The sequence below is a fragment of the Canis aureus genome, chromosome 2 (assembly GCF_053574225.1).
Source record: "Canis aureus isolate CA01 chromosome 2, VMU_Caureus_v.1.0, whole genome shotgun sequence".
In the NCBI taxonomy this organism is placed as follows: Eukaryota; Metazoa; Chordata; class Mammalia; order Carnivora; family Canidae; genus Canis; species Canis aureus.
Window position 1 is genome coordinate 62,504,311 of NC_135612.1, and position 20,647 is coordinate 62,524,957.

The 20,647-nt window shown below is 43.2% G+C and overlaps 1 protein-coding gene across 4 annotated transcripts in view; it reads right to left on the reverse strand.

Annotated features, from left to right (window-relative positions):
- Window positions 1-20,647, reverse strand: part of FAM193A (family with sequence similarity 193 member A) — a 161,903-nt gene that overhangs the window by 89,513 nt on the left and 51,743 nt on the right. For all 4 annotated transcript variants that reach the window (XM_077876131.1, XM_077876127.1, XM_077876130.1 and 1 more), the window contains exon 2: window positions 10,024-10,269. In XM_077876131.1, the coding sequence (XP_077732257.1) occupies window positions 10,024-10,251 (228 nt within the window). In that variant the 5' untranslated portion in view covers window positions 10,252-10,269. The remainder of the gene's footprint in view (window positions 1-10,023; window positions 10,270-20,647) is intronic.

A 20,647-nucleotide genomic window follows, 5' to 3' on the forward strand; every position in this document is an offset into this window, starting at 1 on the left:
ACCAATGGGTCAATCTTCTTTTTAAAAGATTTATTTATTTGAGGGGAGGGTAAGAGTCAGTGGGAGAGGGTAAATCTCAAGCAGACTCTGCACTGAGCATACAGCCCAATGTAGGGCTCGATCCCACGACCCTGAGATCATGACCTGAGACAAACCAAGAGTCAGAAGTTTAACCAACTACGTGATCCAGGTGCCATCCCCCTATTTTTTAAAGGAGCAATACATGACACTGAAAAATATAGAATACTTAGAAAAAGACTCTCTACTCAAAAGGATTATTAGATTTTTTTAAATGATTTATTTATTTGAGAGAGAGAGAGAGAATCCCCAAGCAGGCTTAGCGTTGACTGCAGAGACTGACCCCACAACCCATGAGATCACAACCTGAGTCAAAACCAAGAGTCAGACACTCAACCGACTAAGCCCCCCAGGTGTCCCATGTATTAGATTATTAATAGTATTAGAAAGAAGTTAATTCTCCTCCTACTGATTTACAGACTCCATGTAATCCCAGTCAAATCCTAACAGGGTTGTTCTATATATTTTGGGTTTGTATGTATAAACTCACAAGATAATTTTCAGTTGTACAGAAATGCAAAGAATGAAGACTAAGTAAGACATGTTTAAAGAGTACAGAGTGGGATCCCTGGGTGGCACAGCGGTTTGGCGCCTGCCTTTGGCCCAGGGCGCGATCCTGGAGACCCGGGATCGAATCCCACATCGGGCTCCCAGTGCATGGAGCCTGCTTCTCCCTCTGCCTGTGTCTCTGCCTCTCTCTCTCTCTCTCTCTCTCTCTGTAACTATCAAAAATAAATAAATTAAAAAAAAAAAAAAGAGTACAGAGTTAAGAGTACTTTTTCTCTGAAAATGAGATTTATTACAAAGCTACAGTAATTAAGACAACATGCTGTTAGTACAGGGACAAACAAAGCAAGGAAACAAAACACAGAGCCCAGAAATACATCCACACATATACAGATGCTTGATCTGTAACAAAGGTGGTGCTAAAAAGTGGGGCAAGGAGGAGGGGGGCGGGGAACAGTCATTTCAACAAACACTGCTAAGGAACTGGATTTCCACACGGAAATAAATTTAACTAGATCTTTATCTCACACCATATAAAAATTTAATTTCAATTCCATGAGGGCTGCAGGTCTAAATATGAAAGGCAAAACAATAAAAATATAGGACTGTGCTGTTTACTATGCTAGCCAAGTTATACATGGCTACTGAGCCTGTGAGATGTGAGCATCCTAAGTGATGCACACTGTATGAGTAAAATATACAAACAACTCTGAATATTTAATACAAAACAAACTGAAAATAACATAACATTTTTTATATTGAGTACTGGTTGAAATGATAGTTTGGATACACTGAGGGAAAAATAGATTGTCATATCACCTATTTCATTTTAGTTTTTGATATGTGGCTACTAAAATATATTATTCACATGGTGGCTTGCATTTGTCATTCACTTATTTCTTTGGACAGTACTTATAGAAAAAGAAAATACACTCTAAAGAATATGCTGGGGCAGCCCAGGTGGCTCAGCGGTTTAGTGCCACCTTCAGCCCAGGGCCTGATCCTGGAGACCCAGGATTGAGTCCCACGTCGGGCTCCCTGCATGGAGTCTGCTTCTCCCTCTGCCTGTGTCTCTGCCTCTCTCTCTCTGTGTGTCTCTCATGAATAAATAAAAAAATATTAAAAAAATAAATAAAGAATATGTTTATTGTGTCATGATAGGAAAAATCTGTAATAAACAGAACTAAATAAAGTGGCAACTACTTAGGAAAAATTTGAGAAATCTGACTAGATTAAAAATGAATTTGTGTTTGGGGTGCCTGGATGGCAAAGTCAGTGAAGTGTCCAACTCTTGATTTTGGCGCAGGTCATGATCTTGAGATTGTGAGATTGAGTGCTGTGTCAGGCTCCACACTCAGTGCAGAAGTTCCTTGAGACCCTCTTTCCCTTTCTCCTTGCCCTCTCATGTTCTCTCTCTCTAATAAAATAAATATTTTTAAAAAATGGATTTGTAGTCATCAAAAGACACTATAAACAGTTAAAAGAGAAGCAAAAAAGAGGCAGCTGGTCTCTGCAATGCGTAAAACCAGCAAAGGGGTCATGTTCAGTAAAACATAAAGAAGTCCCATAGGTCTGAAGGAAAAAGACAAATACAGTCACCCATCTTATCAACAAGGGATATGTTACGTGACCCCAGGTGGATGCCTAAACCCATGAATCTATCATACCCTACCTATACTATGTTTTTTCCTATACTTACATACCTACGATAAAGTTTAATTTACAAATTAGGCACAACAAGAGATTAACAATAGTTACAATAATAATATTAATATGTAATAATAAACTAGAACAGTGTAGTAATACATTGTAATAAAAGTTGTGTGAATGTGGTCTCTGTCTCTCTCTCTCAAAATTTCTTGCACCCATGTCCTGCACTCACTCTTTTCATGCAATGATGTGAGATGATAAAGTGCCCACATGAAGAAATGGAGGAGAGAAGTGAGATGGGTGCTGTGACCTAGTGTCAGGCTACCACTACCCTTCTGACCACACATCAGGAGGAGGATCACTTGCTTCTGGATTGGCTGACTGTGGGATCTGAGACCATGGAAAGGGGAATGGCAGATGGGGGACCACTGTACTCGAGAGAACAGCGGCTCTCCAAACATGGTCCGTGGACCCATGGCAGTCCCCAACACCCTTTCAGCAAGTATACTAGTCAAAATTATTTTCACATTAACATCTAGATGTTATTTGCCTTTTCCCTGTGTTGACTGGTGGTGCAGAAGCAATGACAGGTTTAGCAGCCAGCGCTTTGGTGAGAATGAAAGTTGCCCAACGTAGTGTGCCAGTAACCACTGCTCTTCCACCTTCCATACACTTAGTTTAAAAAAGAGGAGTTCCTTGGCCAGTCCTGGTGGCTGAAATCAAGAGTCAGATGTGTAACCAACTGAACTACACATGTGCCCCACAAATATAATTTATATTGAATAATGAACGGTGTCAGTATCGGAAAGAATCTGCCCAACTCAGTAAACCATTATTATACAAATGTATGCTGTTACAAAATCACCAATGGGTAAGGTATCCTTCAGAATTCAAGAAAGACAATGTATTTTAATTTAACCACACAGGAAAAATTCACTGACACTGTTTCATACTCTACACTGCCACCAACCATTAAGAAACTATTACTTGTCATAGTTTGGAGCAGTATCAAAAACTAATATCCACAATTATCTGAAAAAGCTCTCATATTACTTTCCTCATAATGCTTCAATCAAAACCACCTATAACACACTGAATACAGAAGCAGATATGAGAATCTAGCTGTCTAATATTGTCCAAACACTAACATTGTTTATAAAACAATGCTACTTTACTCATGAAATTGTTTTTGTTTTGGAAAATAGTTTTCATTTAAAAATATGCTATTGGGGGATCCCTGGGTGGCTCAGTGGTTTAGCATCTGCCTTTGGCCCAGGGCACGATCCTGGAGTCCCGGGATCAAGTCCCGTGTCGGGCTCCCGGCATGGAGCCTGCTTCTCCCTCTGCCTGTGTCTCTGCCTTTCTCTCTCTCTCTATCACGAATGAATAAATAAAAAATCTTTAAAAAAATATGCTGTTGATCTTAACTTGTAATCAGTTAATTATATAAATCTCTATGACTCAATAATTCCTTTCCCACATGTACACACAATAGAATGTATGAACATGTGTTCCAAGAGCATCAATCATAATAGCAAAATTTGGAAACAACCAACACATAGTATATTCAAAAGGGCAGATAGTATATAGTAATGAAAATGAAAAAAAACCCTGTAACATTGAGGAATCTCAAATATAATGATGAACAAAATAAATCAGGCACAAAATAATGTATACTGTATATTGTTTCTATGAAATTCAAAACAAGAGACTGGATGACTGTTTAGGAGCAGAGGCATACAGGTGCCACGATTGATAGAGAAGAGCAGGAAGACTGAGTGCCAGGAACATCAGGACAGTGTCAACTCCAAGAAGGCAGAGATTCAAGTGGCACAGAGGGGATGTGAGCTAAGGTTGATGCTTGAGTCATAACCTGCATGGTGGCAGAAATAAACCCTGATTGCTGAGTGACAGAGTAATTTCACCACTAAGGAGACTCTCCAACAAAACCAAATCAAGTCTACCTTTATGCCGACTACACAAGACCACCTAAAACACACCAACACCAAGAGACGGAAAATGACAGTACATGAAAGGAGGGGAGAAGGGGAGGGAGCTCATGTAGCTCTGCAAACTGCAGTCCTTTAGGAGAAACCACACATGGCTTCAGTGAATAAAAGAACTATAATACAACAGGATTTAGTCATTTTAACATGTATTCACCACCAGAGCTTTAAAATGTAGAGCAGAAATGAAAATATTTATAAGGAAAAAAGGACAACTATACATGCAGAGTAGGAGAGTTCAACTAATCTTACTCAGAAACTGACAGATTAAGCACACAAAAAACTTAGTAAAAACATAGAAGAAAGTGTAATTAACAAGAGGTTGACCTAACCGGGGAATAGAGTCCTCTCAATCCTGGGAATACATTTTCAAGTACACGTGGAACACTCAGAAAAAGTTAACCATGTATTAGTGTAACTGACCAGAGAGCAATCACTCTAATAGAGACTATGATATCCAACAGCATGAAATTAAAAGTCAATGATTAAAAGTAACCCAAAAGATCTGTTTGCGTATTTACAAATACTTCTCAACAATTCATGGTTGAAAACAGAAATAATGAAAACTGGATAATACTTAAAATCGAGCCAATGTAACTAACATTTCAAAATCTAGTATAGCAATTAGAGGTTTCCAGTGCCTATCAGAGAAGAATGATAAAAACGGTGGGTGAAAACTCAGGAAGGCAAAAGAGCTACCATAAAGAAGAAAAAAACCAGATTTGTAGTCATGAGCAACAGGAACTCCATGACAATATCTGGTGGCTCCTGGCCTGGAAGCCAGAAAGTGGGACAAGACTGTCCCCCTGCCTGCCCTAGGCAGGCTCAGGTTCCCACAAGATTTCTCACAAGGTGACATCTGCAAGGAATGCAACTCCCAGAAGCAGTTGGTACCATAGCACAGGCACCCTGGATACCTTTATCAAGAACCCTCAGAAGAGGCTTGGAAATGGACAGCACCCTCCATCAACGTGCACCTCACCTTGCCATGGTATCCATGCCCTTCTTCCAAGGAGAAGAAAGTAAGAGAACCCCATGCCTCTACTTACTGACAGGTGTGTACAATGTAGGACACTGTGGTGTTTGTCATCACTACCTTTCAATACTCAGAACAGAATATATCTGGAGGAAAAGATAAGAACCTGCCCACACTGGAAGCCTCTGCAAGACACAGGGGGACTGGTTGGCACTACTTTTGGCTGTGCTCCCAAAGTCTCACCACACTTGCCACAGCACTGACTAATCAAGTCTATACACACACAGCAGTAATTAATGAAAACAGAAAGGAGATTTTTTTTTAAGTTAAAAAGTTCTTTGAAAAGACAAAACAGACTTCTAGCAAGACTCGTTCAAAAAAGAAAGAGCACAAATATAAGGATAAAGATTTGTATGTGTAAGTACGATAAGTTATGAACACATGGCCTCTACACGATTTTGTACCAGGAACTCTTAATTTCTCAGAATGTAATGCATCAAAACTAACTGGAAAATAAATGGAAAATCTCTTACCACAAAGGAAACTGAACCAGGAGTTTATTATTTTCCCAGAGATGTGCACAGCTGCAACGGGAGTAGGAGCGAGAGTGATGGTTGTGAGGGACCACGAGGTCAGAGGCGGGTTATTGGAAAAATAGACAATTCTAGAGCATCTGTACTTTCCTGGGCATGAGGCAGGACAGAAGAAAAGACCTGTGGCGCCCAAGAAGAAAAGACTCACCAGAACAACAAAGTCCTGGAGAAGACGAAAGGGGAGAGGCACCTGAAAGCCTCAGGGAGGGCGGGCCTCCCCCAACTGTGGGGTGGCAGATGAGCCAGGGCCCGAGTGTCCCTGGAGTGTGAGGTCAGCTGCTGAGCTGAGCAAGGCAAAGAGGTTGTGGGAGTTTGGGAAGAAAGGAGAGGAAAGGTTCACACCCTTCTGCGGTCAGGTACAAAGCCAGAGCAACATGCCAGATGCCTGTCCACAGCCCGGAACCACGATGTCAATGGGCAGCAGGGAGCAGAGGCCTGCAGCTTTCTCCAGCAACACTCTACCAGGTGGAGGGAGGGGTAGTGCTGAGCCAGTGAGCCAGGTCTTAGGCAAAAGACTCATGGGGTTTAGCAAGCAAGTGATGGCAATGCTGAGTCATGGACTCTGGCTGCTGGAGAATGGAGCAGTAAGAGGGACCTGCCAGTGTGAAAGGGATGAGGATGTCTGGAGGGAAGACTTCCTGAGTGTCCAGGCACGACAAGGTCTGGGAATGGAGGGAGTCTATAACATGGAACTGTAAAGGCAGGGTGCCGGGGCATCCAGGATAATCTTCCACATCAGAGAAGGCCTGATCCTGCTCTGGGAGGAAGCAGCTTTGCTGCAGTGGTGGCAAGCGCCCTTCACCTGAGGCACAGGCCTGATCCACTGACAGGAGGGCATCTAGCTTTCCACCATGGGAGACAGATACAGGTCAGCCATTCCAGGGAGGCTCTGGGGGTGTATCTCACCCAAAACTTCTAGAGATACTGGCAGACTCTGGCTTCTATCACAAGGGGACAGGATCACCAGCAGAGCTGCACTGGAGCCCCAGGCACAGGGAAGATACCAGGGTGGGAGTCTCGTGCTGAAGGGGAGGTTAAGGGTGGCCCACTGCCACACAGAGGGGGCTGGAACATGAAGGGAGACCCCTCCCCAGCCCACATATGCTGCTACAGAAATGAGTGTGTGAAGGCAACAGGAGCAAAGCCAGGCCAGCTGAAGCGCTGACCAGACTGCCCCAGCTCCCAGGTATGCATGAGGGTGACTGCCGAGTAAGGCCCCCCTCAGCCCTGTGGTCTTTTCCTTTTTTTTTTTTTTTTTAATTTTTTAATTTATTTGTGATAGCCACACACACACAGAGAGAGAGAGAGAGAGAGAGAGAGAGAGAGAGGCAGAGACACAGGCAGAGGGAGAAGCAGGCTCCATGCACTGGGAGCCCGACGTGGGATTCGATCCCGGGTCTCCAGGATCATGCCCCGGGCCAAAGGCAGGCGTCAAACCGCTGTGCCACCCAGGGATCCCCCTGCGGTCTTTTCCATGTCCTGCCTGGCATCCCACCTAATAGTTTGAGAGACACAGAAAGCAAGAACCAACAACACTTAAGGAAGAAATAATACTAAATTCTACACAAACTCTTCCAGAAAAAAAGATGAAGCAGGAACGCATCTCAACTCATCTTATGAGGCCTTGAAAGACATTAAAGACAAGACTTCAGGCAAACATCCTTCATGAGCACAGACAAAAAGTCCTTAACCAACAAAAGCAAATCATTCCAGCAACATGCAGAACAAATGTCTAGAGAAGGACCTCTACAAGCTTCGCATAGCTTTATGCAAAATAGTCAGAATTTGGAAACAGCTCAAACACCCATCAGTGGTGAATGGATAAACAAAGCGTGGTGCATCTCTACAACCTCTCCAGCAACAGAGCAAACTACTGCTGCATGGCTCTCCAAAGCATTATGACTAGTGGAAGGAGTCTATGTGACATTTAGAAAAGCAAAACCAGAGGCAGAAATCAAGTCAACGGTTACAAGGGACCGGGGGAAGGGCATGCCTCCCAATGTGACCAGGGGGAACTTTTGGGGCGACGGAAATGTTCTACATCTTAACTGCAGTCATGGTAGTTACGTAACTATATAAATGTGTCAAAATTCACTGAAATATATACACAATTTAAAAGAATTTTACTAGATGTAAATTATACCTCATTTTTTTAAAAAAGGCCAGCAATCTTAGCTGACTTGAACAAAGACAACAACCTCACAAAAGTAGCAGAAGAACAAAGTCTACAAACATAGGCCAGCATTTCCTCTGTGGTGGCCAGCGTCACTTTTTTTTTTTTTTAAAGATTTTATTTATTTATTAATGAGAGACACAGATAGAGAGAGAGGCAGAGACATAGACAGAGGGAGAAGCAGGCTCCATGCAGGGACCCCGATGTGGGACTCTATCCCGGGACTCCAGGATCATGCTCTGGGCTGAAGGCAGGCGCCAAACTGCTAAGCCATCCAGGGATCCCCTCACGTTTGATGAGAAAAAGCCTCCTCTGACGATTCATTATCCAGGACAAATGGAGTTAGGGAATGAGGCCACCCCTGCATCAGGGCAACTTCTGGGAAATCACTGCTATTTCTACTTGTCTCCCAGACCAGCCTGAACAACAGCCACCCATCTTCCAAAGGCACAGTTGGGCTCAAACAGAGGAGCAGACCCAGGCAGAGAAGCCAAGACTGGAAGTTCAGGGAGCACAGGCAGTGCTTCCAGCCAGGGCAGGGGACAGCAACAGGGGACAGAGCAAGGGCCACACACATTAAAAGGACACAGAAAGGAAACAAAGTAAAACAATAAAATGATGAAAGCAAGAGGATTGGATGGTTTTTACCACTTTATCCACTTAAGATCGACTATGCCATCTTTTTAATCCTACTGAGGGGGTTCCACCATTTATTCACTTCCATGCTCATTCATTCACTAATTCAAATATTTGGGTTTCTTAAAATATGCCAGGCTAGGCACTGTTCCTGCTTAGAAAATGCACAAAAACAGCCACCCCTGTGGAATGTCGATTCCGGTGAAGGAGCTAAGCAAGACGAAGCTGAATGTGCTGTATATCAGAAAGAGGCGCAGCAGAGAACACACAGGAGAAGGGAGCAAGCAAGAGGAGGTGGGGTGAGACATCAATTTTTATTCCAATGAATGATGAGATCTTGAGTGCAGACACTGGCATGTGTTTGGAGGCATCACCTTCATGGAAACCCTAGGACAGAAGTCACTGGCATAGAGGTAGTCAGGAATGAGGCCATGAGACCAGAGACAAAGGAGACTCACAATGACTATTCACCACAGCGGCACACTTGCCCTGGACAGCAGTCCCTGGGTGCAGCAGAGAATAGAGCACGGTGGTGGTGGCCTCATGTAGGGAGGTATCTGAAGACAAAAGCTCAGGAAACTGGTAGCTGCTCACAGGCAAAAATAAAAGGAACAGAAAAGCCCTACAGGGGATCCCTGGGTGGCTCAGCGGTTTAGCAACTGCCTTTGGCCCAGGGCGCGAACCTGGAGTCCTGGGATCAAGTCCCGCGTCGGGCTCCCGGCATGGAGCCTGCTTCTCCCTCTGCCTGTGTCTCTGCCTCTCTCTCTCTCTCTCTCTCTCTCCCTGTCTATCATGAATAAATAAATAAATATTAAAAAAAAAAAAAAAAAAAAAGAAAAGCCCTACAATGTGGGACCTTACCTGGTTGCAAAAGCCAAGTACTTCCTTCTAGAACCCAAATAGCAGACTAAGGCTGAGGCCTTCCCATGTATGCCTGAAGGCCTCAGAATGCCTCCATTTCACTGAGGCAAGAAATGAGGAAAAAACAGGGTGGGGAAACCCAACCTGAGAACTGCATCTGGGAAAACATTTCAGGTGAGTTACTAGCACATGGAACCAGCCAGAACCAAATGCTCTAAGAGTCTCTGAGCTTTCCAGAAAAATGGCACTGCCATCCTGAGGACAGACTTAAAAAAGCCAAAACACATTCTTTGGGCCCCCTGAGCTCGCTGACCAAGTTATGAGACCAGGGAGGGCAGGTCCCCTACTACCCACTGCAGGTGTGTTACAGAAGACCAGGACAAAAACCCCAGAGGGTGGAACAACGGACCGGAAGATGGCGCAAGAGGGGTTTCCTTCCAAAAAGCTAACCCAAATTCATGATTTCACTGCCCAATCAATCAGCTCTGTAATCCACAGGGTAAGGAAGCCGACAAGCCCATGTGTTCTGTGCCAGGCACTCACCGACGGCTGATCAAGGCTGCTGGGCCTCTCCTCCTTCTCCACAGCCCGCCGGCAGTCTGGGCACACCCACAGTGGCAGGTGCAGCACGCTGTTGCCCTTGGGAGCCATGGAGAGGGCCAATTTGCTTGCAGTCTTAATTCCACTCTCTAAGAACGAAGAGTCTTTCCGCTCACTTCTGCACAGAAGGCAATAATCCCCAGCGGGGTAGGGTGGTGTTCTATGATTCATGCCAAAATTAAAAGGAGTCTGGAATAGAAAAAGAAAATTCTACTTTCAAAACATGATCCACAAAGCCAAGATCATTTAAAAATACAATATAGTTTTAAATGATAATGTACATGTATGTTTACATAAGCATCAAATAGGGAATTTGTTAAATAAAATTCTATCTAGTGAACTAGAAACTCATAATACTCCAAATAAAGAGAAGGACCATAAAGAACATCTTAGTAGGAGTAAGAAAACTGCCCAGCAGAGTTTAAAGCCACTCTTCCAGAAGTGTGTGCATACGAGGGGTCACACCCAAGGCATTAATTCCAGCCTAGGTGTGTGTACAAACCCCCAACCATGTCAGAGGGGAGGGGGGTGTTCTAGTTCTAGAGGCAAGATCAGCGTTAGAGAAGTCTGGCGGCACCACACATCCAAGACCCAGCTTCCCTTCTGGCTCAGCATCAGTGCTGCTCAGTTCATCTCTAGTTACTCAATTTCAATGTCTGCTTTTTTAAATAGGTAAGAGGCAAGATCCCTGCCCTAGATTCTCTTCAAAAGATTTTCCATCACCCATCAGAAAAGGAAAATTAGCTTCAAGAACACACAAACGGGGGATCCCTGGGTGGCGCAGCGGTTTGGCGCCTGCCTTTGGGCCAGGGCGCGATCCTGGAGACCCGGGATCGAATCCCACATCGGGCTCCCAGTGCATGGAGCCTGCTTCTCCCTCTGCCTGTGTCTCTGCCTCTCTCTCTCTCTCTCTCTCTCTGTGACTATCATAAATAAATAAAAAATTAAAAAAAATATTAAAAAAAAAAAAAAGAACACACAAACGGGTCCCACATATTTAAAACACGCCTAAAGTAGTAAGGTTAGCAAGCAGGGGCCAAGACTTTAATCCAAATCAATGTGAGCCCAAGATGTGTCATCTGCAGAGAGGAACCATCCTGCAAATTCTCAAGAGGGGTTCAAGAGAGGCAGACCTGGGCAGTACATGAGCAGGGAAGCCAGGCATGACCTTCCAGAGTCAGGCACAGCTCTGCCACGGTTCCAAGCCAAAGCACATGTGGGATCAAGGCTACAGAAATCCCCCCAGGCCTCCAATGCTGTCCTCTGCCACAGGACACGTGGCACAGGGGAGTGTAAAGAGGACCAGGACGGATGCCAAGGTTATTCATGCTGGAACCTCAAGGTATTTTACCAAGTCTCCAGTTCTACCCAGAAGCTCCTCCAGTACACCTTACCCAGGCCTGCCCAGCCAGCAGCCCAGCTCTTCCCTCAGCCCTCGGCGCTCTCCCTCTTCTCCTGTTCGAAGGCTCTGTTCTCCTGCTCCAAGGATCACATAGGTCTTTGGTTGTGCTTGTTCGCTGGACTACAAGTGTGCATTTACACAACCGGCTCCACAGGCTCCACCTCTAAAACCCAGGATGGCTGGCAGGTGACCAGGTACTTACACAGGGGGTGGGTAGGGGATGCCAGGGTGAAAGATGAATGAATGATGAAAGGAGTGAATAACAGCACCACTAAGACTTGCACATATATTCTTACCTGCTTTATAATCCAGTGACCAAAACTACTTAAACCTGTCACATCTGCAGGTTCCATGGTTTTAACCAGACCCCACTCAGCAATCACTTGAATGTGTGGGTTGTGCATCAAGGGAAGAGTACTATATCCCAGTGAGTGGTATTCCAGAAAACTCCAGACTGCTCCTCAAACCACAGAATACCATGGGAGGAGATGTCTTTCTCTGTCCCAACAAATCCAGATGTAGAAAATAAGACAATTTCAAAAACCACACTGATTTAACCCTATGTAAAACCATCTCTTGTCCCTAGGCCTATAAAAAAACAACCCATCATCAATAGAACAGCCACAGCCTTCAGATCTTTCTAGGCCATCTTTTTACTCAGAGAAGGAGCTGCTGGGCTTCAAGGTTACAAAGTCCCCAAGCCAGAGATTAGAAGAGCCAGAGCTGACCTGAGGGTAACCAGTTCTGCTCCAGATCATCTGCTCATCTGCATAACGGGCAGCCTGTCCATCCAGTATTTACTGGGAGCCACCATGTGCCAAGGCACCCATCCAGGCACTGAGCACACAGCAATAACTAAAACAAAGTCCCTGCCCATGGGGAGCTAATATCCTTGCAAAAGATAAGACTACATATGACACAGATCAGGACAAAATACAGAACATGAGATAGTGGTCACTGAGAAGGAGAAAAACATAGAGCAGGCAGGAGTGTCTGGGGTTGGGAACAGTACTTCCCATTCAGGATGGCCAGTGAGAACTCCCTCCAGGAGATACCTGATTGTCTGGGGCTGGTAGTAGCCACACAGGTACCCGGGAAAGGGACACTCCCAAGAGCAAGCAGAAAGGCCCTGGGGCAGGAGGCCAGAGGGGTAAGGTGGGCGAGTGCTAACTGGGCAATGAGGTTGTATGTGGGGAAGAGATGAGATGCAAACACGGGATCAGGGAGAGCTGACAAGACTGTGAAGGAGGCAGATATTGGAGACAAGCAGAGGAGGAAAGGCAGAAACAAATCTTCCTTGGATCGAGTGCAGGGAAGCAATATGTGATGAGGAACCCCTCTGCCATAAACACTGAAATACACAGTGTGCCAGGCATCCTAGCAGGTTAGATCAAAGAAGGAACTGTGAATAGCCCAAAGGGCCTACAGTTTCCTGAGAGGTGTCAGACAGGCAAATTCAGACATAAGTACCTGCCTTCCAATGGCAGGAAGTATTCCTCCATGAAGAAATAAATTCAGCAAGGATACAGAGCAGAGCTATAAGGAGGGCACCATATTATCATGGGTGAAGCAAAGCTAAGGCCCAACAGAAGCAAACACAGCTGCATGAAAATCTGGGAGAAGAGCATTGCAAGCAGAGGCAGCAAGTGGGGACCTGCACAGGCTTGAGGCCCCAGATGAAGGCCAGGAGCACCACCAGAACAAGGGACAGGCGGGGGCTGCTCTCCAGGGCTGAGGGCCATGGGAAGAGACCAAAGATTTCTCAGAAGGACAGGTAGGAACCAGCTGGCATCTTAAAAGGAAACTTTACTGTGTAAAAAATGAACTCTGGTGGAGGTAATGCTGTTCTAGGTGGGTCCAGGTGCAGGCAGGAACCATGGAGGTCCAGAGCAGTCAGACTCACAAGTGCTGAAGGTAGAACTACAAGACTTGCCTGCCAAAAGACCCAAGGATGTGATGAAGATGTGAATGCCTAGACAGTGGGCATACGAACAATAGAAATGCCAAACACAGCCAGACAGGCTGGGGCAATGGCAAGAACCAAGGTTTGCTTTAGATGATGTACCATGAAGTTTGTGTTAAACATCCAAAAAACATGGCGGGCTTGTTCTACACAAGTAAGACACTTCGGGAGTAGGCTGCAATGGGATATATAATTCGGGATCAGCAGTGCATGTGGTATGTCAAGCCATGGAGCCAGGCCAGATGATCCTTGGGGAGAGGGTAGACCACCTCCTGAATCAAAGTCAAAACTTCTCAACTCTTGACCAAAGTGCTCAAGTATGAAGCTAGTCTTCTCAAGGGGGTCAACCTCTACTCTCCACGCCTTTCTTCAGATGAAGCAAGTAACAGATTACTACAAGATACCCACGTGTGCATACTATACCAAAATAACCAAACACTTGTATCTGCCACATAGTTACTCTCCTATCTGTGATTAAATGGGAGGTACAAATATAAACTCCACTGAATCTTTTAAAAGCATTTTCAGCTATACTGAAGTATAACCAAGGTAAAATAAGCTGGACAACTGAGGCATGCAATTGGAGTAGTCCTAACACAGACACACCTGTGAAACCACAGCAATCAAGATAATGAACATTACCCTCCAAGTTTCCTAATGTCCTTCTGCATCCTCTTCCTCCACATCCCCTTCCCTCCTATCCCATTCACAGGTGACCACTTCTGTGTCTATCCATTACTATGCAACTTCTAGAATTGTATATAAGTTATATCACACAACATACTCTCTTGTTTGGCTTCTTTTGAAAAGTATAGTTATTTGGAGAGGATTCCCAGGTATGTATCAGGAGTTGGTCTTTTCCTTTCTTTTTCCTTTCCTTTTTTCCTTTTCCTTTCCTTTCCCCTCTCCTTTCCTTTCCTTTCCTTTCCTAAGATTTTGAGATAGAGAGAGTATGCATGAGTCAGAGGTGGGGGGCAGAGGGAGTCAGAGAAGCAGATTCCCCACTGAGCAGACAGCCCAACATAGGGCTCTATCCTAGGACTTCAGGAGCATGACCTGAGCTGAAAGTAGATGCTTAACTGACTGTGCCCTCCAGGTGCCTCAGGAGTTGATTTCTTTTTACTGCTGAGTAGTATTCCATTATGTGGGTAAGCTACAACTTGTTTATCCATCCTCCCATTCAGAGACATCTGGGTTATTTCCAGTTTCTGGCTATTACAAATAGTAGCTGCTGTGAACACTCATGTAGAATCTTGGTGTAGACACATGCTTTTGTTTTTCTTGCACAAATACCAAGGAACAGAATAACTGGGTAATATGGTAGGTACAAGTCTAGCTTTTGAGAAATTGCCAAATTCCTCCCAAAAAGCAGTCTTCGAGAGTTCCAATTAATCCACATCCTCATCAATATGATGAGTTGATTGTAGCTACTGTAATGACTGTGTGGTGCTGCCTCACTGTGGTTTTCCCTAAGGATTAATTATGTTAAATATCTTTTCACAGGCTTATGTAGTATTTATTCAAATCTCTGGTCTGGATTAAGGTTTATCAACTTTATTACTCTTAAAAGAATCAGCTTTCAGGGGCGCCTGGGCAGCTCAGTCAGTTGAGTGTCCAACTCTTTTATTTTTTTTTAAGATTTTATTTATTTATTCATGAGAGACCCACAGAGAGAGGCAGAGACATAGGCAGAGAGAGAAGCAGGCTCCTCCCAGGGAGCCCGATGCAGAACTCGATCCCCAGACCTGGGATCATGCCCTGAGCCAAAGGCAGATGTTCAACACTGAGCCACCCAGGTGTCCCTTGAATGTCTAACTCTGGATCTCAGCTCAGGTTGTGATCTCAATGTTGTGAATTCAAGCCCAACGTTAGCTCCACACTGGGCGTGGAAACTACTTAAAAAAAAAAAAAAAAGGAAAAAGGGGGAAAAAAAAACCCAGCTTTTGGTTTTGTGGATTTTCCATATTTAAAAATTTTATTTTCATTGATTTTTGCTTTTATGATATTATTTACTTTTGGGGGGGTTACTTTGGGTATAACGGCTCTTTGATTTTCTACTTTCTTGTGGTGGAAGCACAAGCCATTCAGCCCTTTCTCTTGCATGAAGAGGGGGTTAGTACTGTAAGTTTCCCTAAACTCAGTGCATTGGCAAGCACTTTAGAAACATTAATATGCTGCGTTTTCATTCTCATTAGGTCCAAAATACTTTCTGGTCACCTCTTGATTTCTTCTTCGGTTCATTGGCTGTTTAACATGTGATATGGTTCCCTCATGTGTATGGTTTTGTTAGTGATTTCTAATATAATCCCATGTAGTCAGAGAAGCTGCTTTATACAACTTTAATTCTTATAAATTTATCAAGACTTTTTATGGCTCAGAATATGGTCTGCTTTGGTAAATGTTCGATATTTACTTAAAAGACAATGTAAGCATGCTGCTGTTGTTGGGCAGTGTCCTATAAACATCTGTCAGGCCAAGGTGGCTAACAATGTTATTCATCTTCTATAACCTTACTGACTTTTTTTTTTCTTTTTAAAGAGTATTTATTTATTTATTCATGAGAGACACATAGAGAGGCAGAGACATAGGCAGAGGGAAAGCAGGCTCCCTGCAGGGAGCCCGATGCAGAATTCGATCCTAGGACCCTGGGACCATGACCTGAGCCAAAAGACGCTCAACTATTGAGCCATCCAGGTGCCCTTAGTGACTTTCTGTTTACTTATCAATTATTGAGAGGTCTTAAAATCTCCAAACATAATAAATTTGTATTTGTCTATTTTTGCTTGATGTACTATCAGTCTTTCTCCACGTATTTTTGAAGCTTTGTTATTAGGTGCAAAGACATTTAGGATTCTTATGTCCAATTGATAAACTGACCCCTTATCAGTATGAAATTACTCTTTACTCCTGCTAATATTCTTTGCTCTGGCATCTGTTTTTCTTACATAGCCAATCCAGCTTTCTTCTCACTTATATAAGCAAGGCGTTATCTTTCCCTATGACTTTACTTCTAGCCTACTTGCATCTTTATGTTTAAAGCACATTATAGCAGAAAGCATAAAACTGGGTCTTGATTTTTTCTCACTCTCACAATCTTTTAAAATTGTCATGCTTAGACTATTTATGTTAAGTACAATTATGAGATAGGATTAAGATTATTAAATTTTCCATCTAATTTTTTATTTTCCTAGTGACCCATTTATTTTTGTTCCTTTTCCTCTTTTTCCACTTTTTAAAAATTGGGAATTTTTTATGATTCTACTTTACATCTCTTGTTGGACTGTGAGCTATATTTTTGTTTGGAGTGGCTGCATTAGTGTCACAGTATACATTTTAATTTACCACAAACATCTATCTAGTAAGACTTTATGACTACACCACAGAAGAGCCCTCTGCTCCCTCTTCTAGCCTTCGTGTTGCTTGTCAGACATGCTGCTTCTACATGTAAGCTCTATAAGGCATTGTTGGTTTTGCTTTATTTTTTTTAAGAAAAAAAAAAAAGATTTAAAGATTCCATTTATTTGAGAGAGAAATCTGAGAGATCTGAGATATGTGAGAGATCACAAGCAATGGAGAGGGAGAAGCAGGCTGCCCATAAAGCAGGGAGCCTGATGTAGGGCTCAATCTCAGGACCCTGGGATCATGACTCAAGCTGAAGGCAGATGTTTAAATGCTGAGCCACCCAGGTGCCCCAAGAAATTCTTTTTTAAGATTTTATTTTTATGTAATCTCTATCCTCAATCAGGGGCCTAAACTCATAGCCAAGATCAAGAGTCGCACACTCTATGGACTGAACCAGACAGGCACCTCACTGTTTTTGCTTTAAATAGATTATTGTATTTCAAAGTAATATAAAAAGTATTTCCCCCATACAGTCACAATCTCCAGTGTCCTTCCTTTCTCCGTGTAGACCCAGACTGCCATCTGGTGTCATTTCTCCTCTGCTTGGAGTTTCCTTTATCATATTCTCTGATGAAGATCCACTAGCCATGAAATCTTCCAACATTTTACGTCAGAACATTTTTATCTCACCTTCACTTCTGTGTCTTTTTGTTTTCATGCAGCCCCAAAGGGGCATCATTTTCACTTTTGAAAGATATTTTTGCTGGTTTAGAATTCTAGGTTATGCTTTTCCCTTTCCGTACTTTAAAGTTGTTCTTTCTCTACTTCTAGCTTGCATTGTTATTCATGAGAAGTCTACCTTTGTCATTGCTCAAAGTGTAATGCATCTTTTTTTTCTAACTGCATTTTTCTTTTAAACATTGTTTTCAAGACACCTGGGTGGCTAGGCAGTTGAGTGTCTGCCTTCAGCTCAGGGCATGATCTTCAAGTCCTGGGATCGAGTCCCACATTGGGCTCCCTGCATGAAGCCTGCTTCTCCCTCTGCCTACGTTTCTGCCTCTTTCTGTGTGTCTCTCATGAATAAGGAATATCTTTTTCAAAAAAATAAACATTGTTTTCAGTGATACAATAATGATGTGTTGTGGTGTATTTTCTTCATCGTTCTTGTGCTTGAGGCTTACTGAGCTGCTTCGATGTGCACATTTTCCCACCATTATTCCTTCAAATATCTTTTCATAATCCCCATGCCCATTCTTTCTTTCTGGAACTCCAATGACACTTACATACAGTGCTGTGGGCCATGTGAAGTTGTTTCAAGGCTCACTGATGCTCACGGTTCTTTTTGGATACCTTCTATTGCTATCTCCTCAAGTTCATTAATCTTTTATTCTGCAGTGTCTAATCTGTTACTAAGCCTCATATAATGTATTTTTCATCTTGGACACTAGTTTGCAACTCTAGAAGTTCATTTGGGTTTTCTTACATTTTGTGCTTCTCCTTAACATGCCCATGCTTTCCTCTGTCTTCTTGAAAATGCAGAATATAGCAATAACAACTGTGTTAACGTCTACCTAATAATTCTATTATATGTGTCATTTCTGAATCTGTTTCTGTTTATTTATTTTGAACCTCATTATGGACTGTATTTGCTTGCTTCTGTCTCTGCATGATTTTTGACTAGAAAGTAAACACTGTGAATTTTACTGTGTTAGGAAAACGGGTATGGTTTTACTCCTTCAAATATTTCTGAGCTTTGTTGTGGCCCATAGTTAGGTTATCTGGGAAGAGCTTGGTCCTTTCAAGGCTTGCTTGTAAGATTTGGGAGGTGGGATCTGAACATTTCTTTTAAAAAGATCGAATTGTGGCAGGCCCGTGGCTCAGCGGTTTAGTGCCGCCTTCAGCCTGGGGTGTGGTCCTGGAGACCTGGGATCGAGTCTCACGTCAGGCTCCCTGCATGGAGCCTGCTTCTCCCTCTGCCTGTGTCTCTGCTTCTCTCTTTCTCTCATAAATAAATAAATAAATAAATAAATAAATAAATAAATAAATAAATAATCTTCAAAAAATAAATAAATAATAAAAAGATCGAATTGGTTTTATTAAGTGATTCATGAATCAGGCAGCATCCTATTTGGCAGTAGAGAGATGCTCCCAGGATCAGAGCACCTTTAGCCTTTCCCACTACTGAGACACCTGGGTGGCTCACTGGTTGAAGGTCTGCCTTCAGCTCAGGGTGTAATCCCAGGGTCCCAGGATTGAGTCCCGCATCAGGTTCTCTGCAGGGAGTCTGCTTCTCCCTCTGTCTGTGTCTGCTTCTCTCTGTGTCTCTCATGAATAAATAAATGGAACCTTTAAAAAAAAAATCTTTCCCACTACTGAGGCAATACCCTTGTGACCTCACAAGATTTTCCCTCTCCGGCTGGTGGGAACACAAACTGTTTGGGGTCCCATAGGAGCTCCATGAATTGTTCTACTACTCACTTCCTGGGTTCTTCCCTTGATATACAGTTTCCACACATGCATGTGCTCATCAATACCCAGCTGAATATTCTGCGTGGCTCTCTTTTTTCTCTTTGCAGCCCTCTCTTCTCTGGTACTCTGCCCTGCAAATTCACTCTGGCCTCCACAAGTTCTCAGGTAGATCTCCTCAATTCAAGGAAACCATCAGACACTCTTCAGGCTACTCTCTCCTTTCTTCCTGAGCCATGACCTGCAAATTCTCTCCAGACAGTAAGGTTGACCAACCCTCAGCTCCTGGATTTTCTATCTCTCAAGGATTACTGTTGTGCACTGCCTGCTGTCCAGCATTGGTACACTACTGCTTGAGATATTTTGCCCTTCTTTTAGTTAAGGCAGGAGGATAAATCCAGTCCGATTTCATTAATACTTTTTTTTAAAGATTTCTTTATTTATTGATGAGAGACAGAGAGAGAGAGAGAGAGAGAGAGAGAGAGAGGCAGAGACGTAGGCAGAGGGAAAAGCAGGCTCCTTGCAGGGAGCCCGATGTGAGACTCGATCCCAGATCCCAGGATCACACCCTGAGCCAAAGGCAGGTGCTAACCACCGAACCACCCAGGCATCCCTCGATTTCATTAATATTCTTAAAAAATAAATGTACCAGAATAAACACTAAACAAGTGTCATCTCCCTAATCCTATATACACATAAAATACATTTAAATAGCAATATTTTATTTACTTACTTCTGTAAGATCCTATGTTGTAACCCAGAAATTTTTCCACAAGAAGATGTACTTATTCCTAAATTGGCCAGATTGCTGAAAGCACTTGAGAAGGCCACTAACAATTGAGTTCTACACCCATGATGTAAGATATTTTACCCTTTCTGAGTAAACTGGTTTTCCACTGTCTGGTATAAGCTGTCATTTGTGGCCAGTGTGTATGTTTAATAAAAGATATCAAATTCATATTCTTGCTAGGCTTATCTCTAATTCTAAAAGTAACATCCAAAAAAAGAAACTGCAAATTCAACATGAAAAACAGACATACTATTTAAAAACTTTACAGGTAAACTTATTATAGACACAAAGAAAACACAGCATCTTAGGACAAAAACACACTAAAAGCGCTCAGGTGATAGTGGCCCATCTCAGGTCACACAGCCCAGGTGAAGACTAAAGCCAGGATACTCATGTACACAAAACACAAATGTGCCTGTTTTTGTTGCATTAACAACTCCTGCCTTGGACACAGCACAACTGTGTCTTCCTGTCTGGTCTGCAGCCTCCAGGTCTGTCTACTTTCTCACATAACTTTATTTACCCTCCTATCGGGATGATCTTTCAGACTGCACACGTGAACAGAATATTCCTCTGCTCTGAACACTTCAATAGTATCCCTAAC